The following is a 17,269-nucleotide window of genomic DNA, read 5'->3' on the forward strand; positions in this document are numbered from 1 at the left end:
ATCATATGTAAGTTTCAGGTTTGTTCTTGTATATCTTGGTACAATGTGAAATCTTACATTTTCATATATGCAGGGCCAAATGGAGAGGTTAGACAGATTATAGGGGAATTCACACTTTCAAATTTACTAGCATTACAAGGAGGAAAGGTAATTGTAGAGACAGATGAAAATGGTGTCCCAAATGAAAGGTCAGCCTCCATTCTTGGGCAGCACCTTGGCCATGTAGCAGAAAGCCCAACCTTAGCCCCTTTAGACATCCCAAGATTTGACAATAGCAGGTTTAATTCACACAAGGAACAAATAATAAAGGATGTTGAGGTAATTTTTTGTTATCGGTGCAAGCATGTACCTTCATTTTTTATATATGTACTAACATTTACCTTCCTGTATGTAGCTAAAGTTTGCCTTCCCAAGGCAAACCATACATCTTACAAGGGACTGGATCCTAAGGACAATTAATAATAGGTGGCGAGCGTACAAATCTAAGTTGAAGAAACAATACTTCAATCGTGACGAGAGAACTCTAGAAGAAATCCTAAGAGAGAAGCCACTTACGACTAATGAACATCAATGGAGATCTCTAGTTGGAATTTGGTGCCAAGAGCAACATAAGGTTCCATCTATTTACTCAACACGTTTATATCAATTTTTAATCAAGGAATGTTACATTATTGCTTAATCATTGTCTGTCTTTGCAGAAATTATGTTCCACAAACTCTCGTTGTGCAAAAGAACAGAAGACTGCACACACATGTGGGAGGAAAAGCCTTGCTAGATTAAAAAAAGAGATGGTGATAAATATTCATCCATATTTGTTAAATTTCACTATCATCTATCTGAGGATTGAAATGATAGCCAAATAACTCAATTATGCAGGAAACCAGAACTAAACGAAAGGTTCATAGGATAGAACTATGGGAGGCAGCTCATAAAAAGAAGAATGGTAGATACACAACAGAAAAGGTAGAGACACTGATGGTACGTACATTTTCTGGTATAAATGATTTATGCTTGATCTAAAAATCAGCTTATAGTTCCTTAACCTTCCTATATACTTGTTTCAATAGGCTGCATCTTATGAGGAATTTAAAAAAAGGCGAGGGAACAACGATGGTAATCGTCTTTCATCTAAAGATTACAATGAAGTGTTCAATGATATTGTTGCCAAGGATTTTCAAAGCACGTGGGTACTATGATGATAAGTACTGGAGTCAAGTACAAGCTTTTCAAGGTTTACCGTTTGTTATTCAAACGGAGGAAGAAAGAAGGTACCAAGAGAAAGTAAATGAAATTGACAATAAAATGGAATCCGTGAGTGGTCTCATGAAGCATTGGCTTACTTTTATGTCAAAAAAGTATCCAGAAGATTTAACCCCAGAGATGAGAGAAGCTTTACAAAATGAAGTAAGCTTGCATTCAACCATGGCCCCCTCCCTCTCTAGAATAAGAGCATATTTTTAACAGTATGTTGGTTCAAATATTTCAGGGTGGTGATAGTTATGACCAATGCACTGAAGATGACAAATCTGAAAATTATGCTGCCAAAGATACGAGTAGCATCCAAGAAGATTCAAATGCTGACGTGACCTCTCAAACAAATGAAGTGCATGTATACTTTCTTTATTTCAATTACTAAATATCATTAGCTACTATATAATAATATTCAAGCTCTTGCTAATGGCTTGTAGAACATGGTTCATGTCGAGCAGCAGCAACAACAATCTGTCCATAGAAGTCTTGGACAAACTCAAGTCCATACATCTACACCACATGAGCAAACACCTTCAAAGGTATGTCCAAGAACTGGATATTCTTTCCAGCTGAGGGTGGGTTCTAGACCTCAATTATACCCTCCACACTTATCTCAACTATACACATACATGTATCTCTTTTGTCCCCTATTGCAGACAGCAAAACAACACAATTAAATACCTCACTGCCACTGCTCCCAAGTTAGTCCAAACTAGATATTTTCCCAGCAGCTAGTGAGGTCTCTAGACCTTCAGTTAAATATCTCTACTTTATCATTATCCAAAATTCGAGTAACACTAGCAGAGAAATCAGCAGGGAGTAAAAAGATCACAGCTAGATATTTCTGCAATTTTGGATCTACAGCTCTTGACTGATCCACCCATCTTCAGCTAGCCATTTCTCTCATTTTCTGAGTAAGACAGATTAATCACTATTAATAGAACTTGTTTATTAGTCCAAGGTCTACCAAGTCTACAGATTTCATAGACCCAAACCTCCTAGAATAGAAGTTATGGCATCCAAAAGTTGACTACAAAATCTGATTACCATTTCTGTTTTCCTGAACCCATTTTCAGCTTTGTTCAGTTGATTCATCCCCTTTCGACAGAGGCCTTTTGGGGTGCCCAAATCTTTCAAATTTACATAATGTCAAGCCAGGGTCCCTTAATAAACTTTGCTTATGGATACAACCTCTCCAACTTTGCTTAAGACATTCTGGCACAAAGCTACACAGAACAGCCCTTACAAGCCCTCAAAGTGGAGCAGACAGACAAGTATTCAGACTTATACAATTCCAAATCTGAAAATTCAGAATTCAGCCACCTAGTCCAAATTTGAGCCACTGTTACTCCTTTTTTTGTGTAGCACCAAACCAATCTTACTTAAAGAAATTTGTTCTCCTATATATGGTCTTCCATTTTGCTATACAGCTCTTGGTCTAAAACCATATGGATTAATCACAACTGAGCTCCAAACAGAGCACCATTGGCTGTTTTTCAGAGTTTCAGCTCTGAACCACTAAGTCCCCAATACACTGACAGTCCATTTTTAGGCAAGCTTTACTCCAAATTTTGCATGGGGTTATGTCAAGCTCACTTAAAGAAAGTGATTCACCAACATACAGTCTTAAATCCCTTTATGGATCTCTCAGCCCAAATACTTAGGGATTAGTCACAAACAAGCACCCAAAACTGCTATCAAACACTAACTTCAGGTTCAGTTACTGTTGTAAGTCTGAAAACTCAGAAATCTGCCAATCAATCTTTGGACTATCTTTTCTACCAGTAGCATATAGCTTTGGGGCAATATCACTTAATAAGAATTGTTCTTCTATCATCTCTCTACGAGTTTGGTATAGTGTTCATTAACCACAACCCCCTGGATTCCAAAATATCAAGGCCCAAAGTTGGATCCAAATACTGAAATTCAGCCTCTGAAATCTACTAAGTCTGAAATGCAGAAACTCTGTTAGCTCTACTTTGGACTAATTTTACACCAAGTTCCATATAACTTTAGAGCTAGGTGACTTAACAAAACTTGTACTCCTCATGTGGTCCTATAACTTTGTTATAATGACCATCTTCAAACTGTTTATAAATCAAAAGTTATGAAGGCCCAAAAACAGCTAGTTGATATTATTTTCAGCAAACTTCAAGTCTGATTCAAAACTGAATTAAGCTTTTTACTCCAACTTTTCCTCTAAAACTTGGAATTCTCCATACATGAAAGTTGTTTAACTTTCCAAAATCTACAAGTCCGTTTTTGCAAAGTTTCTTGTCACCTGTTGATTTATTGTTCTTTGATTCTGTGTAGTTTTTTAAGAAGTACTGAAGTAGCATGTACTCTGCTTTCATTCAGTTGTTAATCCGTCTCATTTAGCCTATATAAACTTAAGTGAAAAGCATTAAAAACTCCTTTTTAGTTTAGTTGCCTAATTAATTAGCTTTCTTTTGCAACTCTAGGGTTCAGTAATTGGTTCCTCTTCGTCTACATTCCCTGTTAAAATCTAATATTTATAATTTTCTTTTTCTATAATAATTGAGTGAAACTATGCCTGTAGGAGGCACAACTTGATGGCAATGTAGTCACAGATTTGCCAAGTGATCCTATATTGCACAACATGGTATGTCTAAGCTAATTGTATTATTGTTTCAATTAAAATATAAAGCATAATTTGATTAAGTGATGCTATGATTTGATGTTTATTATAGAGAACTCGAAGGGTTCAAGCTGCCAGCATGGGCATATCAGAATCAGTATGTGGTTTTATTTGCCTTATTTCTTTCCAATTATGACGTTGTTTTACCAAAATATCATATGTTCATGTTTTGTAATTTGTAGAGACAAAAGCAAGTCTACCTTATTTCACTGATAAACAAAGGCAGAGTTGTGGCCAAAGGGAAGTTAGTGACTACAGATAGCCAAAGAGAAATATTAGGAGCAAAGCTTGGACCAGAATATTGTGGGGTTCTTGTTGAAGGCCTTGAAAATATTGAACTTGGCAATATTACAAATGAGGAGGTACCTAGACCATCTAATCAGATTCATACACTAATTGATGCTATTGGCTATGTTATTCCTTGGCCAATTACACATGTAAGTTTCTTTTTTATTTGAAATAGTACATGTGTCCCCATAACAAATTCAAATTGAGTTATTGATCTAACACATGCTTCATAGGTGAAGCAAGCTAGAAGCTCATCTTGTACCCGCAACAAGTTGGTACCTGCAGCACGTGGACAAAGCTAGATGGCGTGGACAAAGCTAGATGGGAAGCCTAGTATAATTGCAAAGTGAATCAGTTAGATTCTAGTAGTTACTAAAATTTTTAAGTGATATTTGTATGATATTGCCACTTTGGCTTTGCTTCTTTGTGAACACAATTGGCAGTTACTGAACATGTTTGCTATCGAGTTAGTTATCTTCTTGATATTTTGCCAAGGCCAAAAGCAATATTATTGAGGGTTTATAATTTGATTTTTTTTTAACATTCATCTCGATGCACATTTATATATATAAATATATAAATGAAAACATCTTTTTTTGGCACGTAATAAAGTGTTACAGTATAACGTGTCTATATTATTACAAACAAATATAGATGTATGTACAAAATCGTTTCTACAGGTCTTAATACACACTTTAACGTTACTATATAACGTATTGATATGCGTAGGCACACAATACAAACGTGGCTATATTATTTTTTCTACTTTTGTTAACACGCGTTTTGGCATTACTATAAAATGTGTCACTCGCTAGTTCAGCTGACACGTCACCTTTCCACATCACCTGCCACGTCATTTTTCCACATCACCTGCCATGTCACCTATCCACATCACCTGCCATGTCATGATTCGTGTCACCTACTATATCGTCTCTATACTCCTTAATGCGCAATAAAGCGTCACTATAAAACGTGACTATAGTAATACACATGAATTATGAATGTATCTATAATATCGTATCTATATTTTTTCACACATAATGAAACGTTACTATATGACATAACAACAATAATAGACACATGTTATATGCGCATCTATAAAAGCATATCAATGTGTCTAAACATGCATCTAACGTGTCTATGAAATGTCTATTCATCTAATATATACGCTTACAATAATCGTTTCTACAAAGTCTGATACGGTCCATACGAAGACGCTTCTAACACGTTTTTGGAAAGCGTGTGTACATCCATATAGAGACGAATTAAAGTGTGCATATTGTCCAAAAAAGCATAGCTACAAGGGGGGTTTTCTAGTAGTGGTTATGTAGTAAAGATGTGACATTCGATCCTGTGCCATGATTCATCATATGTGTGAGACTTGGTCCCAGCACACCTGGTGATTATGTTCGTGCCCGGGTCTTGGTGCCCCGAAACCCGGGTGTGACAGAAGTGGTATCAGAGGAATGTTGACTGTTGGACGAAACCTAGATAGAACTGGACAACCATTACTACTTTCCTTTGCTACTCTGAATCTTTCTAAACTTTTCTTAATCTTTTCTCATCTATTTCCGCTTTACTCTGATTACTCTTACTTTTTTTCTAAAGACAAACTTGGATTTCACACTTTGAAATCCTATACCTAAAGTGACTTTTAGGAATAGGAGACCTAATCTTAGGAAAAAAACAAACTATTTTTATAAGTATCTATATGCTTGAATGCTTGTTCTTATGATATTTGTCTGATTTGGATCTTTGATTGAGTACGATGAGTTGTGGAGTAATGTCCACAATTACATCTGCATATACATATAGATATAAATAGAATTCATAAGATAACTAAACAACCTCGATTATCTTCCATTAAAATATCTAGCCTAATAGATTCATCTTATCTTAAAAGATTCTTCTTACCTTAATAAATTTATCTTATCTTGAAGAGATTCTATCTTATCATAACATATCTAACTAATCTCAAAAGATTCCAACATATCTTAATAATACATATTCTACCCTGTTAGACCTATCTAACCTAAACTAGTCTAATCTAGTCATATCCAATCTAATCTAGATCTTATCTTACCTAATGTGATCTGATCTAGTGTGGTCTAATGTAATCTAACCTAATGTGGTCCACTTAAACAGATTAGTGACACTAGTAGAAGAGATTAGACCCTACTAGTCATGTATTAACTTAACTTAGCACATTGGATCAACTCAACCATGAGTCAATCCAACCCATAGAGTCATGATGAAAGGTATAATCTATCTGTCCCCACTTAACATCAAACAAACTTTTAACCTACACCATGTAGACTATCTCATCTTAACAAAATTCTATCCTACCTTGGATATTCACCTTATACGACTAGTTATCCCAAGCTTGGTATAAAATAAAGATTAATCCATGCCAAAGAATCCTCAGATCATAACCAGTTATTAGGCCTGTTTGTTTGCCTGCCAAATATTTTTCCTTGCAAAAAAAATATTCCCATATGCTTCTAACTTTCATGGTCAATACCAGGAAAGGAAAGATTATCACGCAACAGCAAACAGAAATGAATCCTCCAAATCCCCCACCTATTGAAATCGATCAAGTGGTTGTTGCCCAAAGACTGGTAATACAACAATTGACATAAATGGTGACCGAAATGCAAAATCAGATAAGACAAGAACGCGAGGAAATACATCAGGACCGGCTGGAGATACGTCGAGAAATAAGGCAAGCACAGTTGGAAAGACAACGACATCAACAATCTCCACCACCACCGCCAGCTCCACCAAGCTACATAAACATATATATAAATTACTACTATTTGTAAGATCTAAATGTTACTTTAGTTAGTAGTTGGTACGATACTATTTTAAGAGGAATAATAAGGTCTAATCGACCCCATGTCTTGCTAATGAAGTATGCATCATGCTGAGATTTTGTTTGCGTATATGTGTTGAGATAATATGAGTATACACCCTTTCCTTACAAATCTCGAGGACGAGATTTCTATTAAAGGGGGTAGGATTTGTAAGACCTAAAAGTGGTAGAAGAAAAAAATATATATATCATAAAATAATTGAATAAAGAAATAAGAATAGCTAGGATAGTATTTTCTTGAATTTTTGAAACCTTTGGAATTGAGTAGGACATTTTCTGTTCATAACCAATTGAAGATATTAAAATAGTCATATGAGAAAATGGGCATCTCATACTTATGAATTTGTGGTAACGTATTTTATGGAAAACATAAACTTGATTTCCACTTTTAAATAAAAACATAGGATAGAAGATGGGAGAAAAGAATCATCGTAAGACTAGAGGTACTTTTTGAATAAACTATATATAAAATACTTGTAAAGAAAATATCCAACCAAGGTAATTCTTTATATTGGACCTTACTTTTCACAAAAGAAATATATATAATGAATATTTTTGTTCTTCTAAATTAAACCTTTTAACTATGATCAACATTCAAAATTATTTGTGTATTGCATATGTGAACCAATACTTAGATAAATAAAATTGCAAATTTTATACTGGTGCTTTTGTTTGTGCATTAAAAGCCTAAATTTAAAATTTCAACTGCAGATTTGAACTCAATTTTGAAATTAGATAGCAAATAATAATAATAATAAGAAAGGAAAGAAATGGGGAATAAAAGAAAAGGAGAGGGAAGTTCACGTGATGGGCCAGCCAATTAACCCAGCTCGGCCCAATTCCCGCGTGGGCCATCCCTACTTTTATCTCCCGCGCAGCCCACTTCTCCATTTGTCGCCGACACGTGGGCCATCTCTGTCGGTCTCTGCGTTGCCTCGATTGTGTGCTCAGCTCGCTGACATGTGGGACCACCTCGTCATCCCTATCCTCTAGCTGCTATCCACCACACCCGTAGACATTGTCCGCTCGGATTTGGATCCAAACAACCTGCGTGGAAAGCGAGTGGATCTCGGCTTTAACCTCTCAACCACCTGGCAGCTATCTCCTCTTTCTTCTCTCACTGGGCGTAGGGACCTACCTGTCAGATCTTCCCCCATCCTCGGGCGGCCGTTGGGACGCTCACGCCAGCAACCACGCAACAGACTCCGCGCTGCATGTAACTCACGCGGTTGTTGCGTACCTCGGGCCTGCCTCCTAGTGCTTATATAACCGGGGCACTTTTCCTCCTTCTCATCTCTGGGAGTCGACCGGAGCCATCATCTACCGTGAGGAGAGCGTAGGAGTGTCGTCGTCGGGTTGCAAGCTTGTGACGTCATCGGGACTCGCTAAACGGATCACCGCGCTTGCAAGATTGGGCTTGGGATCTTCGTTGGCAGGGAAAAAGACCTTGAAACACGTTGAATCGCTCACCGGAGTAGCTACACCGCCGCACGCCGTGGGGAGCTTCATTACAGCCACCATATCTGGTATGGATTGCGCTCCCAAGTTCACCAATCCGTCCGCTTCGGGTGGGATTTGTTGATGCCAAGAATCGCACGCCAGGGAGAATCATCGCGTGCGCCGACGATGGCGCCATCGTGATGCGCTTGCGCCGCTGCGCTCCTGCGGCAAGGGAAGAAGAAGCTACGTGCACCGTTGGATTTAATGAACGGTCCTGATTAGAGATGGGAAGGGAAATAGCTTTAGGCCGTTGGATCCTTTTTGGGTGATCGTGATCAAAACGCTGATACCGATTTGGCTCGGGGATGTTCGGGTCGTTGATCTTGAATCGGAGGGCCGCGGGTTGATTCCAGTTTGGATGATGCCCGATCTAATCCTGCCCATCGATTCTAGATCGGATGGCCGATACTCGCCCGTACCCCTTCGACCTGTGCAATTTGCAGAAGAGCCCCTTCTCTTTCTGTGAATCAACCTACCATCCCACACGGTGTTCTCTGTGTCTGGGGAACCTTTCAAGCTAGCCCCTGGCCTTTTGTTTATTCATGCGCCCAGTCCAGAACACTTAGGATATTCAAAATTAATAAAGAAATAGGTTTTTAGTATGAAAATAATTCCATAAACTTGTATAATTCATAGAAAATCCATATTAAGTCCAAATTAGTCCATTCCAGTTCCTATAACTTTATAATATTATTGTTTATCATTTTGTGCCACTGTTTTAACATAAAAACCACATTAAAATTGTTATCTTAATTAATCTTGTACAAAACACATAGAATCTTTGGGAATCCATAATTTAAAATCTATAAATCCAAAATTAATAATTCCTGTTCCTGTGATCTTATTTCAATTTGTAGATTATTATTATGTATTTTGCATATATGTTTGGTGTAATGTTAATTTTGCCTATACACTGTTTGTTTGTAATGCCACGACTAGCGTGAGGTCACGAGAATCTGAAGATCATCCTGGTACATGGAATCTTGAGTCCCAGGCAAGTTGTGCCCTTGATCACTTCTTTTTACCCAGCCATGTTCTGTTTAATCATAATGATCTGCATAGGTTAATTTTGATGGGACCCAATAGGTTACCCTAGTTTGTCTATCTTTATACCTTGTTTACCACTGAACTTTTTGGGTAGTACTTGCTAGTGCTTTATGTGGTTTTGGGTATGAAGATACATTATTCATGATCACACATTTATTATCCATTTATTATTACTGTTCATGATAAGATCATTATGTTAATTGGAACATGGAGCGACCACCCGGGAAAACAGTGCTACCACAAGGGTTTAATGGGACGCCCTTGGCTGATTAATTAGGAAAGCTAGTGGAACACTACCTTACCTGAAAGGGGCATGGGCAGTAGGGGAGTGGTCAGTGTAGGGAGGCCCTTGGGATGATTTTGCTGCGATGGCGGTCATGCGAGGGGTCCCTGCATTGGAGCTTCCTATAAACTATAGCAGGTTTTCTGAAGCTAGTGGAACTTTGTAAAGGCCTCGTAGTGTTACCCTGCCTCGCCTCCTCGGTAGAGGTGTATGGGAAGTCGCGATCCCTTGGCAGATGGGTAACATGACTCTGGGTAAAGATGCGCAACCTCTACAGAGTGTAAAACTGGTATATCAGTCGTGCTCACGGTCATGAGTAGCTCGGACCCTCACATGATTAATTTATGGAACTAAATTCAATTTGTCATATGCATTGCATCGCAGGTGATGTTGTTACTTTTGTTCTACTATTTAATTGGGTTGGTAGTTACTTATACTTAGTAACTGCTAATAAAATTTTGACCAACTTTAAAAGCAATGCTCAGCTCTAACCATCCTCATTGGTAAGCCTTACACTTCACGTGAGCTCCCGCCTTTGGCGAGTTCATGCACGTTATTCCCCACAACTTGTTGAGCTATGAACGTATGTGAGCTCACTCTTGCTGTCTCACCCCCCCCCACACACAGGTCAAGAACAGGTACCACAGGATGAGGTGCTTGGAGGATGTTGTGCTGCATTCGTGAGAGGTCTAGGCCGTCGTCCCCCAGTCAACTTTGGGTTGCTAGACCGTTGTCTCCTTATAATGTAATTATTTATTTTGTATAGAACTCCTGTTATGTAGTAAAGATGTGACGTTCGATCCTGTGCCATGATTCATCATATGTGTGAGACTTGGTCCCAGCACACCTAGTGATTATGTTCGCGCCCGGGTCTTGGTGCCCCGAAACCCGGGTGTGACACGATCCCCCGAGTCCCTGCTCGATGCAGAGATCCATCTGGGGGTTGTTCTATCTTTCTGTCTTACTCTCCTCCATGCATTCTCTCCACGGGAATGAGGGGAGGTGAGCTATACAACACTTTCCTCGATGGGCTAGCAATGGGACTCGGTGAGTTACAAATGGGTAATTCAAGTGAGGCCCTGGTTCCTTTCGCAGGAACCAAGCACAGGGTCCACTAGGGGCCGTCCTCATACTCCCGAGCACCGACTCATATAGCTATCGATTCCATTCGATCGGAACCGATGGCTTGCCGCCTCTCTCCACGATAAATCATGAGTCAGACCTTCCCAGAACTCGAACATGATCTGGTGACGACCTTAACGCTTCACGCGTCAGTGCCTTGGCGTGCCAACTATCGGTGTTTCGATCCTCTGCTCCAATAAGTAAATTTCTATGTGTGCATTCTGGGCTCCAAACGGTGTGCAAGGTGGGCGCATGGTTTATACTGTTCGGGCAGAATGTCCCTACATCCAGTCTTCGATGGCTCACGCTACCGGCACCTCTGTTGCTCAATGCTCGTAGTAGGGGTTATGAGCGGGTTACAAGCGAGCGAGAGAGGGAGGAAAGGCTCCCAAGTCTCTTATGAGGGAGTGTCCCTAAAGACTACGGAACTAGAGTCCTACGCTAAGCCTTGGCTATGGCCTCCAGGTCTTCAAGTCTCTCCAGGCGTATGTGGCTGCCTCCTATTGAGTGTCTTCTATCTTCGGTCTTCTTCAGTTCGTCTTGGTCTGTCTAGATTCATCCAACCCATCCCCTTATTCATGTGGCCGACCTCCTCCTTTTATAGGCCAAGGCAGGGGTCAGCGGTCGGTGGCCCTTTGAGAAGGAGCCACTATTCCGTGGTAAAACCGAGTTCCTTTATCGTGGCATGACCGTTTCTCTGCATGTGCTTTGTCATCTCTGTCCACGCTCTTATGACCGCTGGCATGGGCGGCTTGGGCCTCAGCACCATCATTACTATCTTTGTGCCATGCCAACCCCTAGCCTCCACAGCCTGGGCCTTGGCGTGGCTCGTCGCGTTGCGGGAACCTATGGACATTTTGCGCTCTCAGGCCTTGGCTCGACAGGTCATGAGTGCTCTGCAGGTCGAGGGGCCCATAGGTCATGAGTGCGCCGCTGACCAGAGGGTTACATAGGTCATGAGTGCGATGTAAGCCGAGAGGTTACGCAGGTCATGAGGCGGACTAGCTCTTTACTGCGAGCTGGTGTCAGGCGCAGTTAATGCGGCAGGCCACTTACGATGGATCAGTCTCGAGCTAGGCGAGAAACCCACTCGAGTGGTTTCCTTCTGGTTCTCCGGCTCCTATCTGCTGCTCCGCCACGCTCGACCCCAGACTCGGTGCCTCGGGGTTTATCTAGGGATGGATGCTTTCTGGGTGGATGATTCCCTTGCCTCCTCGCTGAAGGGTGGCCCCTGGCAGCTAGAGGTCCTTCCCTCGCGTGCTCTCCCTTACTGGTGGGCCCAAGAGGCCAGAGATCTTTTCCCCGACACCATCCTTTAATGTGAGGACACAATCCATGCTAGTTCGGTCTATGACCAGTTCCAAAATAATTTAATAGAGCATATTTGGATTTGCACCATGACAATTAGATTTTATTTATGAATTATATAACTTTTATTTATGTTTAGGTATGTAGTTTTAATTTTTTTATAAATTATGTAATTTTTATTTTCTTAGTTATGTAATCACAACTATTTTTATTTTTAAATTGACATGATTCATGTTAACTCAAAAGTTCATAAAAGAAAAGATGTGATGGTGAGGTGGCTATTTAGGCTGACGCTAAAGACTATGTACTGAAATGTTGCTTTAAACTTAAATCAACGGTTTCAATGGTCGTCCTGCGTTATTTTTTTACAAAAAAAGTCTATACATTTCTTCCAAATCAACTCAGCGTAAAATATTAAAAAACGATGCAGCAGACAGAGTTTGAACCCACACCCTGATGGAAGAAGGGGTGAAAAAGACTGGACAAAGCTATCTAACCAGTAGAACATCATGCTCAAGTGTTTATAATATTGAACATAAATTATACATATGTATATATATGATTTTTTTGTAAAATAAAAAAAATAATCATGCCGGGCCAGCACTATGGGCCAAGGCTATGGTCTAAGCACCGCACGACGCTCGTGCCGGGTTGGCCCAGGCACTATTAACTGGGTCGTGCCTTGTGCCGGCTCGCCAAACACTGCTCATTTGACTATCTATACCTCCGCATGATAATGATGGTCCTCGCCTCATTGTACTTCTTTTCTCTCTCCCCTCATGCCTCCACCTCTGCGCCACCCCATTCTCGATAGAGGGCGTAAAAGCAGGCGCTGCCTCCCCGTATTCGTCCGACACCGACGCGCAGTGGCTATTGCACGTCCATGAGGATGTTTCACCATGCGCGCACCATCGTTTTCACAGTCGTCGGACGTCCCGTTCGTCTTCCCTGCCTTCGTCCTGTTCTTCCACCCCAACCTGCTGCCTCGCCCACGTTCGTAGCTGCGAGCCGACCGACGCTCGTCGACGCGGTACGGAGCGAGTCGGTCATGCTTCTAGCCTTTCTCCGTGCGTGCTGTCGAGGAGGACATGGTGCTGCCTGCCACGCTTAGGTTATCTTAGCGATGAGGAGTCCAGGTCTGAGATATTGGACAACTAAGCCCCGTAGCGTGGTAGTAGTCGGCATATACTACGGAGTTTGTGGTGGTGTTGTGTCGCTTCGGTGGGTCCAGGGCTGGGAAAACACTCGCATTCTCTCGCATTTCTCGGACTGACGCCTGGTACGGGTGCCTCTTGGTTTAGAGTTGCTTCGTCTGGGCTTCTTTCTCCGCTTGCGTGCTCTCTCCCTATATATCTACCGGTATACTACCTATGTCGCCTCTAGATGTCCAGGTATTCGTCGTGTCCTTCTCCGGTAACAAACACGAATGTCCGCCTCTTCCCTTTCCCTCCTGCTCTACGAAACCTTGGAAGTGGGGGGCGAGGGATGGAGGTCTCTGATTTGCTGCCTATGATACTCGTGCGTTTATAAAAAATATTATGTGAAGAGTGGAAATAACCAATAAAAAATCTTGAAATCTTTTTTATGGATAATTTATGTGGATATTGTTGTGAGCCGTCATAACGCACGGTAACCGACTAGTGTTGCTTTAAATAATGGTTAATGACGCTCGACAGTAGAATCGATATTATGATGGATAGCTGTTGTGATACAACGTGAGGATAGATACGTACCATAAAAATTGAAATTAGGCCCACATAAGATCTCCAACATATACCTACCCTATTCGTTCTATCAATTTTTTATGTATAAATAAATTTATAGTAATAATAGTAATATTTATATCTAAATAAATTTATCTTAAAAATATAAAGATCTATATAATAATACTAATTAAATATAATAAAAAATAATGTTTATAAGTATATAAGTATTTGATTAAAATTTTAAAAAATAAATGACTTCTCAGAAAACGAAAATGATAACGATTTTGTCATGTATGGGCCAGATTGTTCCAATCTGTCATCGATTCTTGTGCGTGCGTGATCTCTCCAGATAACGATGTAAATGTTGTGCCTGTTCTAACTTGCAAACTCAGAATCAAGCCAGCTGTCCCTGCAGATCACTTCTGCCGCAAAGTATTGTGCTCGCGCCCCACGCTTATGCATTAAATTATAAACAAATTTAGAGGAGCAATGTATGCATGATTGAGCGACCACTAGCTTGCGGTTTCATTTACATGATAAAATAATCCTTAAAAGGTGGAGAGTTCATGTGTGTGATCACGTGTGGTGACTGCACCCTGTTTGTTAATTAATGTAACATGCTGTTTGCATTGTCTTCTTTAACCCCATGGAAGGCCTTGCTCTGAAGAATAGAGGAACCGACAGAGGAGGCTGCACATGGCGCCCAGCTGGGCTTCTGATTTGAAGCGTGAATCTTCATTCGATGGACTAATCCTTGTTTGGATTCAATATTACTAAAACCTACTAGCAGAAAAAAAAACTTTGGAACGCAGAAATTTCAGAGAAATCATACAATAGTTTCATAAGAATCAGTTCAACAGGAAACTGGAAAAAAAATCATACATTACAAAGGGCTAGAAATGTTAGATCATCAAATAGACAAGCATACTAGCTGCTAACAAAAATTAGCAGGGCTAATGTTGGTAGGTATTAAGAGTTAGGATTTGTTTAGAACGTGGAAATTATTTTCCTGTATTTTTCTCGTATACAATTCTTATATAATTTCGAAAAAAAAAATTCTACTTTCAAACATGTCATTGTCGCCTGTAGACAGGACCTAAGAATACATAGGATTCTGAGCCAACTCTGGTAACTTGGATCTAGAAACCTATGCAAGCTTTTGCTGATGTGTTTGAATGTTTGACGTCCCATAATATTTGCTGCGGTGCATAGTCTCATAGAGTCGTGCACTTGTGAAGCTAACATAATAATATGATTATAGGAAGAAGAAACAGAGCATCCCAGATCTTGCGAATCACTCGTTCTCACATTCGATTCAACGATCTGTCATTAAAAACGGAAAATGCCTAGCCTTATCATCCCATCGTAGACTCCGGATGGTTATGAACACCAAGATCTCGTTCCGCTAGTCTCCGCCGCACATATTAATAATCATGACAGCGGGTTGGATTTTGTTTGGGTATAATAATATCCGACCTAAAATTATACCCGAGACTCCTATAAATATCTATACCCACCAAGCTAATCGGACGAGAAACTATACCCGTACCTGTGCACATCAAGTATCCTCCGGGTATCGAGTATCTAGTGGATATGTTATTATAGTCTAAATAACATTCGGTCAATGTTATAATAAATACATAAAATATTTTAGTCAATGTTATAATAAATACATAAAATATTTTAGTTTTCATGTAAGCACCAGTGCAAAATGAGAATGACTATATTTGCCTACACGTCCATACAATATCTCGACTCATAATTATCACATTCAATAGATTTAAATTCGAGTATAGAGAATAAAAACTTAATGAGTCCATAACATTTGAGAGTCATAACATTATCAATGTCTCATTGGTCTCAGTATATTAAACTTGACGGTTAACACAACACAAATTAATATTCATTAATCAACAACATATACACCATAATAAATTGATAAATAAAAACAATATGCAGCAACCAGCTCCAGTAGTCTGTGACATGGTGTATAGTAGCAGCACTGCAGCAGCATGCTGCCAGCACCAACAGCTTGTGGTCGTGCCTGTGCCCATGGTGAAGTAGCAGCATGCAGCAAGCCAGGATTGTTGTGTATTTTTTGGCTCCATTCTTTTATGGGTCTTAATTTTTAGTGGATGTAGCACATTTAAAGAGGTATATTGATATCTCGGGTATCCATCGGATATCCGTGGGTAAATTATTTTATCCATACCCGACCCGATGTATTTCGGGTATCCGACCCGATAGGATCCGCGGGTGAGTTTTTCTACCCGTATCCATATCCACCGGGTACGAAACCTGCCGGCATCTATACCCACAGGTTCAACTGCCATCCCTACATCTCTACTACTCTATAAGAGTCTAACGTGGGCGTCCACATGCTTCACCGTGGTTCCACCCCGACGCCCCCCCAACACGCACGCTCCTGCCTCTGTGACCCCCGCGCCTCCCGGCAGTCTCGCTCTGTGACCCCGCGCTCTGCCCCCCCCCCCAAATCTCGCTCTGTCACCCCTGCCCCCATTCCTCCGGCAGTCCCTATGTCCCGTCACGACCGATTTAGATGGAGATGGAGGCGTCGGCCCCGACAAAACCCTAGTTGTCGTCTTCGACCACCTCAAGCCCCACACCATCGCTCTTCACCTTCTCTGCAGCCGCTGCCCCACCTCTAGATCTGGCTCCTCCCTACGCGACGCCGTCTTCGACCACCTCAAGCCCCACACCGTCGCTCTCCTCCACCTTCTCTACAGCCACTGCCCCGCCTCTAGCTCCGCCTCCTCCCTACGTGAAATGGTCCCTTTGCTCCGTGCCGCCCCAGCCCCAGAGGCTGTGCCACGCGCCGGCCCCTAGCCCCGAGATAGTCGCCTCCCCGAGCATCGCCCCGGAGACACTGTCGTCCCTGCCCCTCGTCGGTCGTGCTCGCCTCCCAAGCCCCCAGACAGCCCGCTGCCCCGCACCTTCCTCCCCCGCGTGCGTGTAGGGGTGGTAATGGATTGCGATCCAAATGCCTCTTCACAATTTATTAAGGCCCTAAATTATTTTTAGTTCAAAAATGAATAGAAACAAAGCCCGATCCTAATCCGATTCGATCCTTAAGTTTTATAGTGTAAAATTTGAAGCCCATTGTCAGCCCTACGTGCGTGAGACGACGACGAGCGAAAGCCTCCGAGCATGGCTTCAACGACGGCAGCTCCCCCTCTCCGCCCCGTCGTCCAGCTCCCCCTCCCATCGCGTGC

General features: G+C 41.2%; 1 protein-coding gene and 1 long non-coding RNA gene across 2 annotated transcripts; both read left to right on the forward strand.

Moving 5' to 3' along the window:
• Nucleotides 1–394: 394 nt before the first annotated feature.
• Nucleotides 395–978, forward strand: LOC103638244 (uncharacterized). The gene is made up of 3 exons (XR_558645.3): nt 395–613; nt 699–791; nt 877–978. It is a non-coding gene; the product is annotated as an uncharacterized lncRNA (long non-coding RNA).
• A 2,797-nt stretch (nt 979–3,775) lies between these two features.
• LOC103638245 (uncharacterized) lies at nt 3,776–4,672 on the forward strand. The gene is made up of 4 exons (XM_020544143.1): nt 3,776–3,874; nt 3,963–4,007; nt 4,093–4,347; nt 4,432–4,672. Exons 1-4 carry the CDS (start codon nt 3,872–3,874, stop codon nt 4,498–4,500), a joined length of 372 nt encoding a protein of 123 aa, XP_020399732.1. The 5' UTR covers nt 3,776–3,871; the 3' UTR covers nt 4,501–4,672.
• Nucleotides 4,673–17,269: the final 12,597 nt, after the last annotated feature.

This window comes from Zea mays, chromosome 9 (genome assembly GCF_902167145.1).
Source record: "Zea mays cultivar B73 chromosome 9, Zm-B73-REFERENCE-NAM-5.0, whole genome shotgun sequence".
NCBI classification, from domain to species: domain Eukaryota; kingdom Viridiplantae; phylum Streptophyta; class Magnoliopsida; order Poales; family Poaceae; genus Zea; species Zea mays.

Coding starts and splice junctions, on each gene's coding strand:
- LOC103638245 (XM_020544143.1), top strand. Junction 4,008..4,092: donor GCATGGGCATATCAGAATCA/GTATGTGGTTTT, acceptor TGTAATTTGTAG/AGACAAAAGCAAGTCTACCT. Junction 4,348..4,431: donor TTCCTTGGCCAATTACACAT/GTAAGTTTCTTT, acceptor CATGCTTCATAG/GTGAAGCAAGCTAGAAGCTC.